General features: G+C 42.1%; 1 protein-coding gene across 2 annotated transcripts in view; it reads left to right on the top strand.

The window, feature by feature from the left end:
• Window positions 1–14,062: 14,062 nt before the first annotated feature.
• TRAM1 (translocation associated membrane protein 1) overlaps window positions 14,063–16,907 on the top strand; it is a 44,838-nt gene continuing 41,993 nt past the window's right edge. Inside the window, exon 1 of one of the 2 annotated variants that reach the window (XM_036766482.1) lies at window positions 14,063–14,423. In XM_036766482.1, the coding sequence (XP_036622377.1) occupies window positions 14,301–14,423 (123 nt within the window). In that variant the 5' untranslated portion in view covers window positions 14,063–14,300. Of the gene's footprint in view, window positions 14,424–15,241; window positions 15,495–16,907 lie in introns of those variants that run through there. The other variant, XM_036766490.1, reaches the window with a different exon arrangement.

Below are 16,907 nucleotides of genomic sequence, written 5' to 3'. Positions count from 1 at the left end.
CATTGTCACTGGGGTAGATTTATCACTTAAGATGTAAGAATGGTTCATCACCTGCTTGTCAAAAATAACCATACTATTTGTTCTTTGCCATTGTCACCAGGTAGATTTATCACATCCAGATTGTACCCTCAAAGCTTACATCTTCAAGCTGAGAGGAAGGAGGTTGGGAGGGGGAATTGCAGTTAGGGACCTATATAAACACCCAAATTTTCTGCATCCAGTGTGCTCTGACACTGAGAGGTGCCTGGAGTTGCCCTTTCCCACAGGATAGTAATAAATTTTCCTTTCTACTTTCACCTTGAGAAGCCTCTGTTTTAATTCTTTGATTTGTAAATTTATGTCACACAAGTAGAACCAGGAGAATGATTTATATAATAACAACATTGTAAAAACAAACAACTTTGAAAGCCTCTGATCAATGCAGTGTTCAACCATGATTCCAGAGGACCAATGATAAACAATTGGTGCTACTCAACTATTGACAGAGAGGTGGACTCAGGGTGAAGAATGAGAAACGCACACATATACGTATATATGACAGAGAGAGAGCCAGCCCAATTGCACGGCAGATCACCCAATTGATGGGGTTTGGACTGGGGGAACCCCCTTGGGCCCCAAAAGAATTTGGGTCCCATTTGTTTGAGGGGCAAATGATGAGGGTACAGTCTCTGGGAGCCCCCTTGAATTCTCCTTGAATCTTCCCACTTGATCTGGCATTAGGCTGAGGTTATAACCTTACATTATCTTTAGGCCCAAATCTCTACCTAGCCTTGCCCTTTATTGTCCAGCTACTTCCCACCCTTAATCCTCACCAAAATATCTATACCCTAGCCCTCTGTTGTCTTTCATCTCCAGTTAGCCTTCAGCTACTTCCTACCCTTAATCCCATTCTCTTGGTTCCTGGAGTCTGACCTCATCTAAATCCTATCAAGCTCCTCCTTAGATTCCTCCTCAAGACCCTCCCTAAACGCCTCCCCTAGTCACCCCAGACCACCCCTCAATCCCTCTCACAATCTTTGTGTGTATAAGTCTCATCTTGCCTCCATGAAGGTGCTCAGATTCAATCTAGCTCAGTAGATTGAATCTGGCCTGCTTGTGAAAACAGGCATCACAAAGGGTGGGATTTCTTAAGACAACCCATTATGGCAAACCCTTAATAAACTTTGTCTTTTCCCTTGGCTGAGAAGGCTTGAGTCGAATTCTTTCGGCAGAACCCAGCGTGTCAGTATTTTGGGGTCTCAAGCACCCCTAGAAACATGGTTCCCTACCATCATCATTTTTCTTTAACCTCTTCACAATGACTTTTTCATCTTCCCATCTAATGTATGAGCAGGTTCTTTTGACAAAAGCAATGCCAATGGGGCCTAATCTTGGTAGTACATTTCTTTTTTCAAAAAAAAAAATTATTTGTTTTTAGTTTTCAACATTCACTTCTATAAGATTTTGGTTCTAAATTTTCTCCCCTCCATCTACTTCCCCCTCTCCAAGATTTCATGCAATCTGATATAGGCTATACATGTACAATCATATTAAATATATTTCCACATTAATCATGTTGTAAAGAAGAATTAGAACCAAACGGGAAAACCATGAGAAAGAAGAAACAAAAAAAAAGACAAAATAGTTTGCTTTGATCTTCATTCAGACTCCATGGTTCTTTCTCTGGATGTGGATAGCATTTTCCATCAATACATTTCTTAATATTGGGAGTAAAACAGTCTCTTATTACATCTAACACTAGCTTCAATGCCTCTGCACAGGTGATCCCCCACATGCAGAATGTACTCTTTGCTCAACTCTACATCTTGGATTCCTAGCTTTCTTCAAGACACAACTTGAATACCACCTCAGCTTGGATGTGACCCATCAATTCAGGAGCACCTTTCAACAGGCCTTTCTCCCCTCCCCAAAAAACTCAAATGCTCTTGAAATTCCTTGCCTTCTTTTCTAGATTTGTTGTATTTACTTCATCTGTCCCAGAGCCTGCAGCTCTATCACTCTAAGCAAGCAGAACTTTCAAGGTGGCTGATAGTGTCTAAGCCCAGCAGCAATCTATTGTTGCTTAGACTCAGACACAATTCAGGAACTTGTAGAACTCGCTCTAAGGGACAGCAGTCAGACTGTATCCTAAATCAGGCCCCTTCAGGAGCATCAAAAATTTGCAGGTCTCCAGCCTAAGCTGTACTGGAATAACAATGCTTAATACACACACACACACACACACACACACACACATTAAAAATGAGTCACAGAAGCCCAGACCTTCCCTCAAGAAGTTCAGCAGAGGCTGGCATAATCAAGTCCAAAGTCAGAAAGTAGGCTGGAAGAATGACAAAAAAAAAAAAAAAAAAAAAAAGAATACCCCCATTAAAAAAAACTATTATGGTATAGTAGCAATTTGGATTTGAGGCTCTTTCCCACCCATTGATAGGCCACGTGACCTGCTTGCATCACAGGAAGCCTAAGTTACATGTGGTAGGAGGAGCTTCCTGACAGGAAAAGGAAGTTACGTCACAGGAATGCTGAGAGAAAAGATGTTATGGCTGCTAATGGCCACCCTCGTGATTGTTAGAACTGAACAGGCTGACTTAACTGTACTGTGAATTTGTTTTGGGGAAGACCCCAGCAGGGGGTCGAAGAGGTCTTGGGATGGTGAGGCTCCAGATTGTGATATTGTGTGTGGAATGTTTTACTGCTGTGATTGACTGGATAAATGGCTTGTGGGATATGGTTCTCTGGTGTCTGAATAAATGGTTTACTTCTTCTACCTTCTATGTGGAGAGTCTTGTATTCTTTGTGATACAGAACTACATAGGCATTTTGACAGTTATCATCTACATTGTTATTATTGCCTTACTGTTTCATATGGTGACAGGGACACTCAAGAAACTAAAGCAGAAGAGAATGATTCCAAAATATCTACAAGCAAAGTCTCAAAGGAAAACACAGCTTGGACACAAATTCAACTAGAATTACTGAAAGAGATGAAGCAAGAGTTTAAAATGTTTTTGTCAATTAAATCATAATGCTAAAGGAGAAAATCAGGGGAAAAAAAAGTACTTTGGAAGAAAGATTTGGAAAGGGAATTAACAGTTTGTCACAAGAGATACAAAACTTTGCACAAGCAACAAACTCCAAAAATCAGAATGGAACAGACAGAAGCAAGTAACAATATGAGGCAACAAGAAACATTAAAACAAAGTTAAAAGAATGAAAATAAAAGTAGAAAATGTAAGGCTGCAAAAACAATTGACCTGGAAAACAGGTCAAAGAGATACAATTTTAAAATCATTGGACTACCTAAACATCATGACCAAAACAAGAGTCTAGACTTCATAATTCAAGAAATTTTCAAAGAAAACTGCCTAGCCTCTTAGAACCAGATGACAAAGTAGAAATCCACCAGTCACTTCCTAAAAGAAATGCACCAAAAAACTCCCAGGAAGATCCTAATCAAAATCCAAAGCTTCCAGGTCAAAGAAAAAAAATATTGGAAGTAAACAGAAAGAAGAATTTAAGTCTTGGTGAGCCAGTCAGGATCACACAGAATTTAGCAGTCACTACTATAAAGCAGAAGAGAACTCGGAATATCATTCAAGAAAGCAAAGGATATAAACTTACAGCTAAGAATAATTTGCACAGCAAAACTGAATATAATCCAAAAGTGGGGAAAATGGATCTTTAATGAAATGGAGCATTTTCAAACATTCCTGAAGAAAAAAAAACAGAGCTTTGCAAAAACTTGAAGTTAAAACACAGGTGTAAAACAAACATATAAAGGTAAACACCAACAAAAGATGACAAAGGTCTAAACAAGGATAAAGTGTTTAGATACAGCTGTACTGATTTTAGATTTCTTTGAATTCTCTAAGCTTCTTTAGGTCAAGAACTGTCTTTCTTTTTTTATTTCTATCCCTAGCACTGAACATAGTATCTGGCACAAAATAGGTGCTTAATAAATGTTTATCAAAAATTGACTATTGATAATGGTGAGCTGTGCCCTCTTCATCAGGGGTCATGAAGGTAGTCTAATTAGACAGACCTGGGAATAGTTCTGTCCTGTCTTAACGACCTTAAAAGATGAATGGAGAGAGAAAGAAAGAGGAATGCATTAGGGGGAGAAGGGAAAGGAAGTTTAAGGAAAATTATCTCACATAGGGTGAAAAAGTAGACATATATAAAAAAAGGAAGTGGAGGAGAAGCAACTGACACTTGAACCTCACCCTCATCTAAACTGGTCAAAGAAGGGAAGAATACACATACCCACCCACAAAGTGGGGTTAAAAAAAGTAAATTTTATTCAACAGGGAAATGAGAGAAGGGAGAAGAGGAAATTAGTAGGAAAGTAGTTTAATGGAGGGTCTTAATCAGAGTCTTAAGTAAAATAAATTCTAAGATATACTCTTTTTAAGGTAGGAAAGAATGTGAATCTGAAGGGCTATCCATATATCAGGGATTGACTGAACAAATTGTGATATATAAGTGTAATGAAATATATTGTGCCAACAGAAATGATGGAGGAAATGGTTTAGAGAAATCTGGGAAAATTTGTATGAATTGATGCAAGGTGAAGTGAATAGAACCAAGAAAACAATTTATACAGTGACAGGAATATGGTAAAGATAAACAACTGTGAAAGAATTAAAAACCAATTAGTGTAATCAACAACCACAATTCCAGAGAATTGATGATGAAAAATGTTACCCATCTTCATTTGGAGAGGTTAAGAATTCAGAGTGCAGATGAGATGAAACATGTATTTTTCGGACATGGCCAATGTGGACATTTGTTTTGCTCAACTAAAAATGTTTGTAGTAACAGTTTTGTTTTTCTTTCTCCTTAGTCAGGGATAGGGTAAGGGGTTGCAGTGAGGAGAGAAGGCAGATTTTTTTTCCCCATTAAAAAAAATATATACATACATACATATCCAGAAGAAGCAATACACTATGGTGGAATCTGGGGAATACAAAGACAAAACTCTAGCATCTCTTGAGCCCCAATCATCTATCTCCAACTGCTTTTTAGATGTTTTTAATTGGATGTTCATTCCATAGAGATCTCAAACTCAACATTCCAAAACAGGGCTCATTAGCTTTTTCCTTAAACCAATGCCTCTTCTGAATTTCCCATTTCTGTCAAAGCTTCTATTCTTCTTCCAGTCATCCAGGTTTACAACCTGAGAGTCATCCTTAACTCCTTACTCTTCCTCAGCCTACATTGCCAATCAGTTGCCAAATCTTGTTGATTCTACACCTTTTACAATTACCCTCTTTTTGCCACTCACACCATCACCACCCTGATTCCAGCCCTGACCTGTTCTCATAGTTCCTAATTGATCTCCTTGCCTCATCTCTTCTCTCTCCAGTCTGAATTCTACACCAAAAAAATCTATCTTCTTCACTTCTACTACTGCCAAACTAATAATCCTAGAGCAGAGATCCAACTACAACATACATCAATTGCAGTCATTTCCTATTACCTTAGGATTAAACCAAACTTCTGTGTTTGGCATTTCAAACCTACATGTGCTCAGAGTCTCCGATGGTGTCTCCTCACATGAAGATTAGGGAGCCTGCTCCCAAGAAAGTCATGGTAACATGTAGTAAAAATGTTTTATATGTGTAGCTATTCTATAACTGGTTCTGGTCAGCTAACTGTGGTTCATAATGAGAAGCTCTTTGATTGGCTGTAAATGCATTCAAAAAGGACATGCTTGGATTTTTTTTTTTTAACCTGCCTTCATTTTCTGATTTAGGTGAAAGGATTGGAGCCTCCAATCTTGTGAGTTTTAAAGGTCAAGAGAATGAGTATCTGAGTATCCTGGCTTCCCAGCAAAGAGTTTTGTAGCCTGATGCCTGTGGCTCTTGTCACTTGGCCTCTGTAGCCAAGGAGTCTTTCATTCACTACATGGTTAGCCACCCAGAACCAGTTACAGAATGTCAACACGTGTTGCAGTCTCTCCAAGGTACTTCTATTACTTGTAACAACTCTCCCAGAAGCAGGCTCCCTTGCCCCCTCCAGATGTAGTAAGCCCTTCAGAGGTGCCCTATACAGGTGCCAACCCTCATTGCTTCATATATTACTGCCCCCTTCACACATATTACAGTCCTGACAAACTGACCTTCTTGCTATACCTCTGATGAGGGTTTGGGGTGAGAGGTGCTAGACACCCCAAAGTACCGACACACCGGGTCCTGCCGAAAGAATTTGACTCAAGCTTTCTCAGCCAAGGGAAAAGATAAAGTTTATTAAGAGTTAGCCACATAGGCCTGCCCCCAAGACATCCCACCCCTTGCGACGCCTGTAAGGAAAGCGGGCCAGATCAATCCGAGCTAGATTGGATCTGACCCCCTTCATCGAGGCAAGATGGAGATTATATACACAAAGGTTGTGGGAGGGATTGAGGGGTGGTCTGGGGTGACCAGAAGAGGGGTCTAGGGAGGGACTTAAGGATGAGGTCAGACTCCAGGGTGGGGGAAATAGCTGAAGGCTATATGGAAATGACAGACCATAAAGGGTTAGGGTAACAGAGCTAGGGTATAGATATTTTGATCAGGATTAAGGATGGGAAACCGGATTAAGGGTGGGAAACAGCTGGACAATAGAGGACTGGGCAAGGTAGGCATTTGGGCTTAATGGTTATAGCCTCAGGCCAAGGCCAGGCCGAGTGGGAAGATTCAAGGAGAATTCAAGGGTTCAAGGGGTTCCCAGAGACTGTGCCCTCATCACCTCCATTATCACTTTAAACAGACTTTCCTCAATAACTGGAATGTATAGTACTCCCTCCTTTTCTTTGAATCCCTACTTTTCTCTAAAGCTCAGCTCAAGATCTTATTAAGCCTTTCCTGATTTCCTCCTACACCGGCCAACCTCCCACAACAAATTACTTAGTATTGATTTTGTATACAATTATATTTAAATATGTCCTGTTCCCAGACAGAATGTAATCAACTGGAGAATAGATAAACAAATTGTGATATATGAACATAATGTGATATTATTGTACCATAAGAAACAATGAATATGAAGAATTCAGAGAAGCATGAAAAGACTTGTATGAAGTAGAACAGAATTAAATAAACAGATCCAGAAAATAATACAAACCACTACAATACTGTAAATGTAAAAGAGAAAAAACAAAACAAAACTCAACATTGTGTAGCTATAATGATCAAGCCTATTCCCAAGGAGATAAGAATATGATGGAATATTACTGTGCAATAAGAAATCATGAGTATGAAGGATTCAAGAGACACATGAAGTCAAAGGAACTGATGCAAAGTAAAGCAAGAAAAACCAGGAAATATGCATATATATGGACTACAATAATGTAGGAAAGATCAATAACAAAACCAAAACAATGCTATGTAATTATAGTGACCAAGTTTGACCCCATCCTCCAGTCATTCTTTATAGAAGTAGCGACTATGATTATGGAATACTACATATACTACCAGATTTGACTAATGTGCTGATTAGTTTAGCTGAATAGCTTTTTAAAAAATTTTTGTCATAATGTCTGGCTCTCTGGATGAGGGAGGAGGGATGACAAAGATGATGCGAAAATGAAAGATCAATAAACATTAATTTTTAAAAGAAAAATATATTCCCTAGGTGGCTAGCCGTTGTAAAGCAATCATCTAGATAAGCTGTTACTCATAACTGCAAAGCAGCTCTAATTTTTATTTTACCATTTCTTGTCCTCAAACCCCCACTTACTACTATTATTTTTGTGCCTAGGACATGACTTTTCAAAACTTTCTTAAAGTACTTTGAAGGCAAAGTACTAAATAAGTTTGGTAATCAAATATTTCACTACTTTAAGCAAATATAATTTCATTACTGTAGTTGCTCCCTCTACCACCCCCTCTGTGATTCCATAAATAGTCATACAGAGTTATTATAACCAAAATATTAATGAGTGTTTTACTAACATAGTGATGAGGTTCTCTAAACTCAGCTAGTAGTTCTTAGATGACAAAAAATTAGTCTATCAGTGGACCTATACTCAAAACTTTACCACAACCAAAAGCTAGAAGAGACCCCAGAGGCTAACCCATACATGAACAAGAATTTCTCTACAATATGAATACTAAATGGCCATTGAGCTTTTAAGACCTCTGCTAAGGGGGAAACAACTAACTTCTAGGCAGCCAATTTGATTTTTAGATAGCTCTAATTGTCAGGAAATTCTTCTGTACCATGACTGATATCAACCTCTCTAAATCTTCTATTATTACTCCTAGTTTTGGGGCAAAGCAAGAACAAGAGTAATCCCTCCTCCACAAATATTTCAAAATAGCTATTATGTCCCCACCTAAGTACTCTCTTCTCCAGGCTAACTATCCCCAGATCCTTCACCTGATGTTTGTATGGTATTGAGAAACTATTATTTCTCTCACATACTAATAATCAATTATTGAATTAGGACCAGGAGTTTTTCAGAAGCCTCTAAGTGGTCTAGCCTCTGAAGGACATGGATGATAATAACACAGCATTAACTTTCTCCTTAATCCAGTTCTGACCCCACCTTACAAGGAATTTAATGTAAGGTGGGGAGGCCCTATGTGCTCTACACAGGTATGGGTGGGGATAAATTCTTTGATTAGATTGCCCAAGGCTGGGCAATTTAGAAATAAATGGCATAATCAAAGTTACACACCCACTCACCCCAGCCCCTCATCAGGAAAGGTCCACCTTCATTGTAATATTCATTCTCTTTCATTCTCTTTCATCATTAACCAATCAGAGTAGACTGCCACCTCTGGAACACCCACTCTTCCAAGAGCATATAAACTGTGAGCTCAACACCAAGAGAAGTCTTTGGCATTCAAGAGGGTCACCGACTCATTTTATTGGTAATATGTTATCACCATTAATAAGTTATTACCCAGAAATTATGTCTCTTGAACTTTTTAAACCTCACTGTATGATCTTGAGACCTGTCACTATCCTAGTTGCCCCCAAGTCTCAAAATAAGGATGATACATATAATCATAGGTTTAGATCAGGAAGGGATCTTAGATGTCATACAATTAAATTTACAAGATGAAAAATTGAGTCCCAGAGAGACTAAGGGATCTGTCCAGTCTGATACATAATAAATGGGAGAGCGAGGAATTGAATATAGGTTCTTTGACACCCAATACAGAACTCTTTCCACTGTACACTATGGATGCTCATGACACTTCCGAACTCATCAAATTATCTACTTCAATTTATCAGCTCCTACAATGTAGTATCCTGGGACTGAACCCAATACACAAGATGTCTGAAGAGAGCAGCAGACAGTAGGACTATCACCTCACTGGTGTTGGACATTATGCCTCTCCTTATGCAGCCTAAGATTGCTAGATTTGAGAAACAGCAAGCTTAGGGAGTACAGGGCCTACCTCGGAATTAGAAAGACCCAGGTTCAAGTGCTACCACTGATACATAATAGCTGTGATCATGGCTAAACATTTTATCTCTCAGTGCCCCCAAACAGCCTTCTAAAATTACAAGTTACAGATGAATAGCTGATCTGCACTGTTATCGGGAATTTCCAAATCAGGAGTCTCCTACACAGAGTAGAGGGGATAGTAATGATGAGGTGCCATGGTCATATAGTGTTATAGGAAACACTATCACTGCAGAGAACTGCCTTGTCACTACAGAGAACTAGGTATGTTTCTCCTTTCTTTGAGGTAACTGGGGGGCACACTGATGTATTTGGAGTTAGGAAGAACCAAGTATGGAACCAGCCTCAGATAGTTATTAGCTATGTAGACCTAGGCACAGCACTTAACATCTCTGGACCTCAGTTTCCTCATCCTTATAATGAGGGAATTGTATTTGATGATCTCTACAATCCCTTCTAGCTCCAAATGTTTGATTCTATGAAATCCCAAGAATGAACCCCAAAATAAAAATCACTATCAATTCATGATACAGTAGGCTAAAACCCTCAGATCTTTTTTCAGATGTACTGCTGCCTAGTCACTTCTCCATGATCTTATACCTGTGCATCTAAATTTTTGTAGCCAAGTCAAAGACTTTACATTTGCTTATTAAATTTTATCTTATTAGACTCAGTCAACTTCTTGGCCTCTAGAGATCTTTTTGGATCCAGACTGCCATCGTGCCTATTAGCTATTTCTCCTAGCAGTATCTTGCAGTATCTTGCAGTCATCTGCAAGTCTTGACAAATATCCTATATAGACCTCTTTACAAGTCATTAAAAATTCTTTTTTTAAAAAATTTATTTAACATATTTAGTTTTCAGCATTGATTTTCACAAGAGTTTGAATTACAAATTTTCTCCCCATTTCTACCCTCCCCTCCCACTCCAAGATGGCATATATTCTGGTTGCCCTGTTCCCCAGTCAGCCCTCCCTTCTGTCACCCCATTCCCCTCCCCCTTTTCCCTTCCTTCCTTGTAGGGCAAGATAAATTTCTATGCCCCATTGCCTGTGTATCTTATTTTCTAGTTGCACGCAAAACTTTTTTTTTTTGTTTTTGAACATCTGTTTTTAAAACTTTGAGTTCCAAATTCTCTCCCCTCTTCCCTTCCCTCCCACCCTCCCTAAGAAGTCAAGCAATTCAACATAGGTCACATGTGTATCATTATGTATAACCATTCCACAATACTCATGTTGTGAAAGACTAACTATATTTTGCTCCTTCCCAACCCATCCCCCTTTATTGAATTTTCTCCTTTGACCCTGTCCCCTTTCGAAAGTGTTTGTTTTTGATTACCTCCACCCCCATCTGCCCTCCCCCTCCATCATCCCCCCCCCCTTTTTTTAATCTTCTTCCCTCTTCTTTCCTGTGGGGTAAGATACCCAATTGAGTATGTATGGTATTCCCTCCTCAGGCCAAATCTGGTGAGAGCAAGATTCACTCATTCCCCCCTCACCTGCCCTCTCCCCTCCTCCCACAGAACTGCTTCCTCTTGCCACCTTTATGTGAGATAATCCACCCCATTCTATCTTTCCCTATCTCCCTCTCTCAATATATTCCTCTCTCATCCCTTAATTTGATTTTATTTCTTTTAGATAGCTTTCCTTCATCTTCACCTCACCCTGTGCCCTCTCTCTCTCTCTCTATATATATATATATACACACATACATATATACATACATACACATTCACCTATATATATATATATATATACACATAAATATATGCATATTCCCTTCAACTACTCTAATACTGAGGTCTACTGCATCATACACATCATCTTTCCATGTAGGAATGTAAACAAAACAGTTCAACTTTAGTAAGTCCCTTGCAATTTCTTTTTCTTGTTCTTTTTCTTGATTACCTTTTCATGCTTCTCTTGATTCTTGTGTTTGAAAGTCAAATTTTCTACTCAGCTCTAGTCTTTTCACTGAGAAAGCTTGAAAGTCCTCTATTTTATTGAAAGTCCATATTTTGCCTTGGAGCATGATACTCAGTTTTGCTGGGTAGGTGATTCTAGTTCCATTGACCTCTGGAATATCATATTCCAAGCCCTTCGATCTCTTAATGTAGAAGCTACCAGATCTTGGATTATTCTGATTATGTTTCCACAATACTCAAATTGTTTCTTTCTGGCTGCTTGCAGTATTTTCTCCTTGATCTGGGAACTCTGGACAAATATGCTATATAGACCTCTTTACGAGTCATTAAAAATTCAAGTCATTTTTGGTTCAGTAGGACATTCTAGAGCTTTTGCTTTGTAGTAGAAGAAGCCATTGTTACTTCAATGCCACTACAAGGCACCAAAGAGGGACTTTAATGAATAAATACAGCTGTAAAACAAGATTAATGGATCAGGACCTAGTTTGTCCTGTTTCTCCTATAGCAGTCAAAGGGCCAAGACTATAACTTAAGCATCTAGCCCTCAAACATATAGGAACACTCCATTGATCCAATCAACTTTACCCTCCAGAACACAAGCCCCAATTATGAAGAAAGTCTGAACATTTACAATAACTATCATGAAGCCCATTCACTAAAAATGTTCATTCTCACAGGAGGGACCATTAGAGAATCTCACATGTCTGTATGCAGTAATCTGCCTGGTTCCCTGTACTGCATTATTCTGACTTTCAAATCTAGAGCCAGGTTTAGGAAGCTCTCAGGCACAACCCTTCCCTATACTCTTTAAACAATCTTATTCCCAGCTAGAGGGGATTTAAGAAGCCCTAGGCTATTAATGCATTAGGTAACCTTTGTTGCTCATCCCAATCTGACCATGTTCCCCATTGCAAATTAACTGGTTTCTTACCTTGTTCTCTATAACTAACTCCACCACCTTAGAGCCACTCCAGTAATTAAGGGCCTGATTTATGTCTCTGTGACTGACTCCCTGGCTTTGGTTACCTGACTAGTATCCAGTTCTTCCAGGGCTAGGAATCTAGTTCTTCCAAAGGCTGAAATCTTGTCCCTAAACCTCTGCTATCAGGCTTCTGTAACAATGACTACCAGCCTGTCTGGATCCAGGCAGGCCTGATAAAAACTGTGAAGGGAGCCTGTTCTACCCCACCCCTCCCCAAGTATCCAATTTTCATAGGCATTTATAGGTATAAACACATACATATATACACATTACAAACATGTGTGTATATATGCACATGCACCTTTTTTTCCTTTCAAAAATATCTCATTTCATAGTTGTAGAATATATTCATAGGAAGCCTACTTTGTATCAACGTAAGTAAAAAAAAATTAGAAAACATGGGGTTGGGACAAGTGAGGGATTTTCTAGAGGGAGGTAAAACTGAGAACAGTGAGAAATAACACCTTACTGCAGACAGTCTAACAAGAAAAATAGATGTTCGACCTTGAGTTATCACGAAACGTTTAAATTTTGCTGAATTTACTTTCCTCTGTTCAAGAAGGCATAGATGGGCATTATTAGTTTATATTTTCTGCCAATAGGAAAGGTTAAGTTCTAATTCTTAATACTGTTCGATTAGAACATAAAGGAGTCCTTATTGTATTGCCTTTGTTTGGCTACTATAACTCACTAGGCTTTCACGTTTGTGTTTCTTTTGAGACACCCTTTTGTGGTGGTTGTTTGCCAGTCTCCCATTATCTCTTAAGCTCTGTGGGTTCTTATTTCCTTTCTAAATCTCCCCGCAGCACTTAGCACAGTACTCCAGGATTGATGAGTGTTATGCTGACGGGGTGCTAATAAATGCTGACTTCACTCATTGGTTTCTCTGAGGCTCCAATTTCCGGAGCAAGAACCATCCATCGCCCAAGCCTTGCTGCTTAAGCGAACCCCATACCCAGTGAAAAATGGAAAGAAGCCTTTTATATTAATAGCACTTTTGCCATTTTGTGGTGCCAAGCATCAAGGCCAGGGTTGAAAGTGCTGTTGTCCAGGCGAAGGGGCAGCTTAAGGAGCTCACGAAATTATTTTAATAGCCGTAATGACTCCCTCTCCCCAAGTTCCCCCGCAGTGCCTCGAAGATGCCAGGCCAACTGCGCCATGGGCACGTGTCCGCCAGCAGCGTGGTCCACGGAAGCAGCCAGGGCAGCTCAACACTCTAGGTGGGCTCAGAGTCTGTGGGGCCGGAGGTCAATAAACATGGAATCACGGATCCTTTGAGTAGGAGGAGGAGAGTGGCTGGAAAGAGAAAACCCAACACGGAGGAAGGTGTCGGCTAGCGCCAGACCCTAAAGTTGCCTAACCTTGAGCAGGAAAGAGCCTAGGCAGGTTCGGGGCTGGATGCGCCTTCGCAGAGTAGGCTACAACCAGCAGCAACTTCACCATCAAAGCGGCTGAGGTGCTTACTCGCGGTAAAGAGAGCACCTACTCTCCCTCCCTTTCCCCCCACCCCGCCCCATTCTCCTCTCCGCAAGTGGAGCAGGGCGGGTAGTCTGGGGGCGTTTCCTCCTCTTGAGGAGTAACGCCCTCCAGACTGTAGGCGGCGCTGCAGGCGAGGCTGGAGGGTTGGGGGAAGGAGGAATGAGGGAAAATGCTGCGAGCGTCAGAAACTCTGAGTTTGCGCGTGCGCATTCTCAATCGCTTTCCCTCCCTCTTTCTCCCTTTTTTTTCTTTTTTTTTTTTCCCCGGGCCGCCCCGGCGGCTGCGTAGTGGCTGTGGGATGGGAAGTGAAGTCCCAGCGAGAGGCAGCGACGGGGCTGAGAACAGCAGCCAGGGGGAGGGGACAGAGGCAGCAGCAGCAGGAGGAGGAGGAGGAGGAGCAGCAGCAGCAGCGTCTTCCCCGTGAGGAAGAGCAAAGCAGGAGCATCAGCAGTAGCGGCGGCGCAGGAGGAGGAGAGGAGGGGGAAGGACAGGACAGGACGGGGACCGGCCCTCACCATGGCCATCCGAAAGAAAAGCACCAAGAACCCTCCGGTCCTGAGCCACGAATTCATCCTGCAGAACCACGCCGACATCGTCTCCTGTGTGGCCATGGTCTTCCTGGTGGGGCTCATGTTCGAGGTGAGGCTGGCAGATACACACCCCCTCGCCCCCCACCCCCCGCGCGCCTGCCACCCGGCGGGGAGCTCCCTCGCCCCATCCTCCTCCTTTCTTCCTTGCTGGGGTTGACAGTTTCTCCCCTGCCCCATCCTGACGGAGCTGCAGACAGCCCCCCCACCCCACCCCAACCCCGAGGTGCATAGGCCGCGTCTCTGTCTTCCCCCTCCTAAGGAAAGAAAGGGGGTGCGGCTTCCTGTCCCCCACCATCCCGCTGGGGAGCCCCGGAGCGGGGCAGCGGCGCAGGAGGCAGAGGGAGGGAGGAAGGGAAGGTAAGGGAAAGGAAAGGAAAGCTGCTTCCTTGGCTTCGGGTTTCTCGTCACTTCGCCGGAGACTCCGGGCGGGAAGGGGAGCAGGCATTCGGGGGGCCAGTGCCCCCTCTTCCCTTCCCCTCCTCCTCCTCCCGCCCGCGTCGACGCCGCCGCTCAGTTCCTGGTTCCCGCGAAGGGTTACGTGGCAGTGAGCGAGGGGCTGGGGCCGGGGGCGGCCCCTCTTCGGAGGGGAGGGGGCGGGCGGAGGGGATGAGGCCCCCCCCCCCCCCCGGGCTCGGCGCCTGCCGGGGGAGAGTCGGCGGGGGAGGAGAAAGGCGGGGGCGTGGGGGGGTGGTTGTTGCTGGAGAGGGAGCCGGGAAAGCTGAGCGAGCGGAGCAAGGCCTCTCGGGAAATGTGTCCCCCCTCCTCTGGGCCGGGCGGACGGGTGGCCCCAGAGAACTACAAGCCCCATGTGGAGCTTCCCCTTCCAGCCGCTCCTGCGCGGCCGGCCGGCGTGGGGGCGGAGGGGGGGGGGGACCTACGGAGACGTGTCCATCTGCGAGCGGAGTGGTGGGGCGTCCGGGGCCGGTGCTGGGGGGCTCTGGCCGGGGCCGGTGCGGGGCTCCGGGCTCCTCTTGAGTTCTGACTCGGGCCGTATGAACATCGCTACCCTTCGTGCACTTCTGGCGTTTAGCCTTACTTTCGTTTAATAAATGCTCGTCCACCCCGGGGCGGATTTCGTCCACTAGGAAACCACCGACGTGCCCTGTCACAACATAAACCAGTGAGTTGGAATGACCTGAATAGGCCCTAGAGTGAAATGATTCTTCGTCCCTGGGGGATTTAGATGAAAGGAAATTCTGGGTCTCCAGGATGGAGAGGTGCAAGGGACGTTACACAGTCTCTCACCACAGATGGGGTATATTCCGATGGATTATTTGACTTGGCATTGAGTGTCTATTATGAAACACAGTGGGCACTTAAAACTTGGCAAGTGAAGATACAGTATCTTCAGTACTTTTAACAGCGTTTTTTAGGTTTGAGGAATCGGTCTGATTTGTTTGGGACTCAGAAGAAATTGAACTCACAAATTCGTTTTATTGTTCTTGTGTAATAAGTCTGCAACATTGGAAAATAGCAGAGAGCTCAAATAGAAAAGCTTGGGCAACAAATGGAAAGGTTTTGGCAATAAGGAAACAGCTATTTAAAATTTAAAAGTCAAGAATCTTAACTACCTTCCTTTAACTACCTGTTGAAATCTTACCAATCCTTTACCCCCTAAATGTTGTCTCTTATGATATGAAACCCTCCTTGTTTCCCACCCTCTTCCATATTAAAATTACTTACATGTAAATGGTATCTCCTTTCTAGATTATGGACTTCATGAGAGCCAGAGCCTTACAAATCATCCTTGGATCTCTCAGCACCTAGCACCTAGATACTTAATAAATAGAATATAATAATTTAAAGTTTTAAAGTTCTTGTTTTCTTATATTACTCTTGTATAGTCCTTGTTTAAAAAAATTTTTTTCCTCCAAAATTTTCTAGAATTTCGATTGTTCTTTTTTTTGGTTTTGTTTTTTAATTAAGATTTTTTATTTTTAGTTTACAACACTCAGTTCCACATGATTTTGAGTTCCAGATTTTCCTCCCCCCTCTCCCTCCCCAATACGGCATGGAATCCGATATATCTTCTACACATAACTTCGTTTTGAACTTATTTACACAATAGTCAAGTTGTAAAGAAGAATTATGACAAATGGAATGAATCATGAGAAAGAAGAAATAAAACCAAAAAACCTCACAAAAACAAAAGAGAAAAAAACAAAGGGAAAAAAAGGAGCGCAAACAGTGTGCCTCAATCTGCATTCAGACTCCATAGTTCTTTCTCTGGATGTAGATAGCTCTCTCCATCATGAGTCCTTTGGAGTTGTCTTTGAACCTTGTATTGCTGAGAAGAGCCAAGTCTGTCAGGGTTAGTCATCACAGAATCCATGTGTCTATTGTTGTATGTGATGTTCTCCTGGTTCTGTTCTGCTCACTAAGCATCATATCATGTAGGTTTTTCCAGGTTATTATGAAGTCCGCATCTTCCCCATTTCTTATAACACAATAGTATTCCATTACATTCACATACCACAACTTGTTCAGCCATTCCCCAATTGATGGCCATCCCCTTGATTTCCAATTCTTTGCT

Source organism: Trichosurus vulpecula, chromosome 1 (genome assembly GCF_011100635.1).
Source record: "Trichosurus vulpecula isolate mTriVul1 chromosome 1, mTriVul1.pri, whole genome shotgun sequence".
Lineage (NCBI taxonomy): Eukaryota > Metazoa > Chordata > Mammalia > Diprotodontia > Phalangeridae > Trichosurus > Trichosurus vulpecula.
This window is presented reverse-complemented; position numbering and strand designations above follow the sequence as displayed.